General features: G+C 40.3%; 1 protein-coding gene across 1 annotated transcript in view; it reads right to left on the minus strand.

Annotated features, from left to right (window-relative positions):
- Positions 1-2,952: 2,952 nt before the first annotated feature.
- LOC115212938 overlaps positions 2,953-6,457 on the minus strand; it is a 16,606-nt gene continuing 13,101 nt past the window's right edge. The window contains exon 3 of the mRNA XM_029781784.2: positions 2,953-3,525. Coding sequence (XP_029637644.1) covers positions 3,453-3,525 — 73 coding nt within the window. The 3' untranslated portion in view covers positions 2,953-3,452. The remainder of the gene's footprint in view (positions 3,526-6,457) is intronic.

Raw genomic sequence — 6,457 nt, forward strand, 5'->3', positions numbered from 1 at the left:
TATAATATATTATATATTATATATATATATATTATATATATATATATATGTGGTGTGTGTGTGTGTGTATACATACATGTTGGTGCAGGAGTGGCTGTGTAGTAAGAAGCTTACTTCCCAACCATACGATTGGTTTCAGTCCCACTGTATGACACCTTGGGCAAGTATCTTCTACTATAGCCTCGGGTGGACCAAAGCCTTGTAAGTGGATTTGGTAGACGGAAACTGAAAGAAACTCGTCGTATATATGTATATATGTATATATATATACTCTTTTACTCTTTTACTCTTTTACTTATTTCAGTCATTTGACTGCGGCCATGCTGGAGCACCGCCTTTTAATCGAGCAACTTGACCCCGGGACTTATTCTTTTGTAAGCCCAGTACTTATTCTTTCGGTCTCTTTTGCCGAACCGCTAAGTGACGGGGGAGGTAAACACACCAGCATCGGTTGTCAAGCAATGCTAGAGGGACAAACACAGACACACAAACATATACACACACATACATACATATATATACATATATACGACAGGCTTCTTTCAGTTTCCGTCTACCAAATCCACTCACAAGGCATTGGTTGGCCCGGGGCTATAGCAGAAGACACTTGCCCAAGATGCCGCGCAGTGGGACTGAACCCGGAACCATGTGGCTGGTTAGCAAGCTACTTACCACACAGCCACTCCTGGGCCAAACAATCACGTTACATGACATGTTGGGGATTCGCCAGAGGGGCAGACCCTATCTATAACGTTACAGGACATGTCGGGCGATTCGCCACAGGGGCAGGGCCAATCCGTAATGTTACATAACATGCCAACGTTACATGACATGTCAGAGATTTCGCCAAGGGAGCAGGTGCATCCTATAACATTACATGACATATCAGGGGATTCGCCAGAGGGGCATGCGCAACCCATAACGTTACATGACATGTCGGGGGATTCGCCAGAGTGGCAGGACCAACTCATAACTTTACATGACATTTTGCTTATTTCGCCAAAGGGGCAGGGCCCATAATGTTACATGACATGGGGGATTCGCTAGAGGAACAGGACCAATTCCTAACTTTAGATGACATGTTGGGGATTTGTCAGAAGGGCAGGCCCGAAATCATAACATTTCATGACATATTGGGGGATTCACCCGAGGGGCAGGGCCAATACATAACTTTACATGACATATCTGGGGATTCGCCAAAGGGCAGGAACGACCCATGATGTTACATGACATGTCCGATGTTTCACAAGAGAGGCAGGAACAACCCAATATGTTACATGACTTGTACGGGGTTTCCGAGAGGCTCAGGAACGATGCATTCGCTTTGGGGATGAAGTTTATTCAGGAGGACGATCAAAGCGTTTCCATTGCCCCCACCAAAAAACTTTAGGGGTGCACTTCCAACCCCTGCAACCCCTGTTCCCGAGCCTATGGATAATTTCAATAAATTAGTAGCCAATTTCAACATAAATCATGCGCATGCTTTGGGAAACCCTCTGGTCATTGTTGGCAGAAACTGTGGCATCTAAGATGCTTCGACCTCATAAGTCCTCACCAACAAAGCATAATTATCTCAAACCTGCCTGACCACTGGACATTTTAAACTTTTACAAGTAGGAAAAAGAGTCACAAATATTTTTGGTCGATAGTGGAGAAAAATAATGTAAGTTGGCCGACATATTGAAAGAAAGACTCTACTATTGTCTGTTTTGGAACAAATTTTAGAATATTTTCTTGCAAAATTATTATTTATTTCCTATGGCGCATTACAGATTTTGTTTGGTTTAGATTCAAGGACGAGAAAACAATTGGTCGGAAGAAAGGAAGAGGGAGAAAAATAGGAAAGAAAAGAGAAGGAGGAGGAAAGAAAATCATGAAAATGACGGGAGACGTGTAATGCGCAATTTCAGTAATGTGGGGAACATAAATACGGAAATAAACAAGAAGATATTCTAGTGGCCTATTATTAATCTGTATTCAGCTTCGCTCCATTATCACGGTAGATTAATCTTCTGTAATTTTTTCGACATATGAAATGTATTAAACCTCATATGGAATCAATCACAACAGTGTAAAGTACCCTACTTTATACTGCTGCTATATTATCTATCTATCTATCTATCTATCTATCTATCTATCTATCTATCTATCTATCTATCTATCTGTCTGTCTGTCTGTCTGTCTGTCTGTCTGTCTGTCTCTCTATTCATTAAATGGTTTTATCATTTGTTTAAATGTCCTTTTCTTTGGGTGTGGATTAAAATTCTTCGTAGAAGGAAGAAGCTGGTTTCTTAGAAAGAAACAAAACTTCGTCACTGAAATTTTAATAAATGCAAAATGTTTCATATATTAAACCTTAGAAAATTCTTGCATATTTTTACAGATCCACTTACCCCGTGTACTTGTAAATGTGAAAACCTGAAAACCTGTACAGGTACAGTTAATTTTTGCCAGCTGAGTGCACGGAAGCAACGTGAAATAAAGTGTCTTGCTCAAGGACTCAGCACTTCGCCAAGAATCAAATTTACGACTTAACGATCGTGACCCGAATACCCTAAGCCACTTATATGTGTGTGTATGTGTGTGTTCGCGCGCGCGCGCCATTTGTATATCATAATACCTTCGGCAGGTTCGAACGCTAATATGCTAATCGCTGTTGTGTATGTCAGAGGGAAACAACTTCTCCTTTGTATGATGACAACGTTTGTATAACACTCGCGGCTTATTGGTGCAAGGGATTCCAGGACACGAGTGTTTCGAGGTGTCATCGCGAAGCTTTGAGTCTGAGCAAGTCGCTGGCTTTGTTTATAATTTTAGCGAGCAAAACTGTGTGCTCATCAGAGCTAATATCTGCAAATAAAAGAAGAAAAAAAACTCAGAAAAATTTGTATTTGTACTGTGACCGATGAGATCTGAAACGATGGGAGAAGGAAGAAGCAAATCACCAGTGGAAACTGTTTGAAAATTTTATTAACGAAACATCCAAGATTCTGGATTTATCTACACACACACACACACGCGCGCGTGCTCACACATATACATATGTACACTCATACCTATATGCATATCTTTCTCTGTACACATACACACACACGCACACGCACACACACACACACACATACACACACACACGCACACACGCATACACACACACACACATATATTATCGGAATTTCGTAAGTATCAATGCACGAAACTCTCGGATTTTGAGTCACTTCGTGACTTCTGTCGATTATTAAAAGTATTAACTCATGTTTTGAGCTCTATTTTCCTGGTTATATTACCAAACTTCTTTGTGTGTGTGTGTGCATGTGTGTGTGCAGTTCACTGGTAATTACAAGCTTTGAATGTAGGGTACACATCTTCGCCTCATTGTGATAAACGATGATATTGTTTTAACGAGAGAAGGTTTCATCAAGAAACTCGTTTGATTGGTCGTTTGTTTCTATAGTTCACAGTTCAATGTATATTCCTGACTGATAACGTGATGGCATTATGGCAACTGACTGCGATCGCGGACGTTTGCTGACAAATAGAAATAAAAAGTCATATCAAATATCGTTATAGTGAATTTCTTTATTGCCTTTAAAAGGCATACATAGAAGATACAAATGGAGGGCCCGGGGACAAACAACGGACTGTCTTACAGAGGAAGGGGTAGTGGTGTTGGGGTTACAAACATGAAAACTGTGATGAAAAACAGTATGAGTTTTAAAATTTTAATGAAGTTAAAATATTCTTTTATTTGTTTCAGTCATTTGACTGCAGCCATGCTGGAGCACCGCCGTTAGTCGAGCAAATCGATCCCAGGACTTATTGTTTGCAAGCCTAGTACTTATTCTATCCGTCTCTCTTGCCGAACTGCTAAGTGACGTAAACACACCAGCATCGGTTGTCAAGCGATGTTGGGGAGACAGACACAGACGCACAATCATATATATATATATATATATATATATATATATATATATATACGACGGGCTTCTTTCAGTTTCCGTCTACCAAATCCACTCACAAGGCTTTAGTCGGCCCGAGGCTATAGTAGAAAACACTCGCCGAAGGTGCCACGCATGTTGTTGGTAATCAAGCTACTTACAACACAGTCACTCCTGCGCCTGAATATATATATGAATAAAACATACTGAAATATATTTTTCCGGGTTTATTTTCAACCCTCCTATTTAGACCCTTTTTTCCTCCTCCTTTTCCTCCGTTTGACCGGTTACACCAGCACGGCCCCATTCACAAATATCTTTATAGTGACATAATACACGATATACATTTCGGAGCTACAGAAAATTTGAAGTGTGATTGTCATAACTTTTTCAAATGTATTAGCGACGTTAGGTAAAATTAAAATGAAACAGTTCCAAGTAGAAAATCAAATCAAATAAGTTATCCACTGTGACGAAAATTTCCTCCCAAAATATTTGCTATTAGATGAAAGATTGTTGCAGGAGAATAAATATTCTTTCTACTTTCTACTATAGATACAAGGCCTGACATTTGGTGTGGGGAGAGGGGCTAGTCGATTACATCGACTCCAGCGCTCCACTGGTGCTTATTTTATCGATACCAAAAGGATGAAAGGCAAAGTCGACCTCGACGGAATTTGAACCCAGAACGTGAAGATGGACGAAATGCCGCTTAGTATTTTGCTCGTCGTGCTAATGATTCTACCAGAGCAAAATAAAATTTATCTTTGACCACGTTTTATTTCACTTAACAGCATTTACGATTTATAAATACATGAATTTGTATGAATTAAGAAGGTATTTGTCAAAGAGAGAAAGAGAAAGAGAAAGAGAGGTGACAGGAATAATATTTGGGTGAAGAAATTGAGAGGTAAAACAGTAGCACAGCTGTTGATGGGGTGGACCGCCCTGGATGATGCTTTTATGCTGTATAAGCCTGTACCGGATGTATTAGATCTAGGAGTGGGAACGATAAATTCAAGGGCTGTCCCAGCAGTATACACGCACAAGCTAAGCCAATGGGATGAAAACTGCCCTGTCAAACAGGAAGCTAAAAGCACTCATAACTTCCAGCTACATTAAGCCATATATCTCCATAATGAGTTGAGATTTCACCTTTTTATATGATTTCCTCAATAAACTCTCAACTTTTCTGGCGGCAATTTTAGGCACAAAAATTAACCTTTCATTTCAAATTAGTATATGTCTTCCACAAGCTAACGTCCGAGATGCTTGCCTCAATATATCCACTTGTAGTATTGTTGTTTACCAACGTCAACCATTTTTGGTATAAACAGTCAAATATTCGTTATTCGTTAACTATTTTAGTTTTACAACTTGGACATTCAGGTTCGAAACTCAAGAAAAGCAACGTTGATCTGAAGCATATATTGGTCACCAAAAAAAAAAAAAAAGAGAAAAAGAAAAAAAAACGTGTCATGTATGTGTCGTGTGTGCTATTTCTATAGAATTAATCGTTGTAAGTGAATCGAAACAGATTCAAGCAGGAATGGACGGGGGAATAGGTTTACCGTGAACTTAGCTACGAAATTTGTCCCCAGATCTAGAAATAAAGTGACTTCTTAATTTAGTGGATGGAGGCGCGTGGCTTAGTGGTTAAGGTGTTGAACTCATGATCGTAAGGTTGTGGTTTCGATTCCTGGACCGGGCGATGCATTGTGTTCTTGAGCAAAACATTTCATTTCACCTTGCTCCAGTCCACTCAGCTGGCAAAAATGAGTAATCCTGCGACGGACTGGCATCCCGTCCAGGTGGGGAATTTCTACGCCACTGAAACCGGGAAACCGGCCCTTATGAGCCTGGTATGGCTCAAGAAGGAACATTTTTTCCTTTAGTGGGATTAATGGAGAAATGTTACTCGAGAGGGTATGTGGCTTGGAGATCAGGGAGCTTCTTCAAGCCGAGTCCCTACTTCTCTGCATTGAGAGGTCACAGCTCCGATTCTACGGATATGGGATTAGAATGACGCTGACCGGAATCACAAGGTGGACTCAGCAAACGGAGTCAACCGACAGGTGGTCTAGGGGTAGAACAAGAACGAGATGGTTGGATAATATCCATAGTATAAGTTGGCAATTTCTTGGAAATCCTGCCGGAGTGTGTAATGACGCTTACTTATCGGACTCTATGGAAGAGATGCTGAGGACTCCGCCCTCGCAACCTTCCCAAGAATAGTGCGCGGAGAAGATGGATGGATGGGATTTAGAATGATAGAAGGGAAGTAATTGGCTGTCATAACGTTTACGAGTTTTTCCGAAGTCGTAAGCTTCGGAAAAAGCTATTGTAATTGAGAGACCAAAGTAGCTACAATTCTTTTCCGTGTAAGCTTATCACTGCATCATGAAAGCTTATTATTCCAAATAGAAAGGAAAATGTTTCCATTAGAAATAATTCGTACAAAAAGGGAATAAAGGAACGAAGAGAAGAATATATTATTGGAACTCTCTTTCCAAACGTCTGTG

Source organism: Octopus sinensis, linkage group LG6, assembly GCF_006345805.1.
Source record: "Octopus sinensis linkage group LG6, ASM634580v1, whole genome shotgun sequence".
NCBI classification, from domain to species: domain Eukaryota; kingdom Metazoa; phylum Mollusca; class Cephalopoda; order Octopoda; family Octopodidae; genus Octopus; species Octopus sinensis.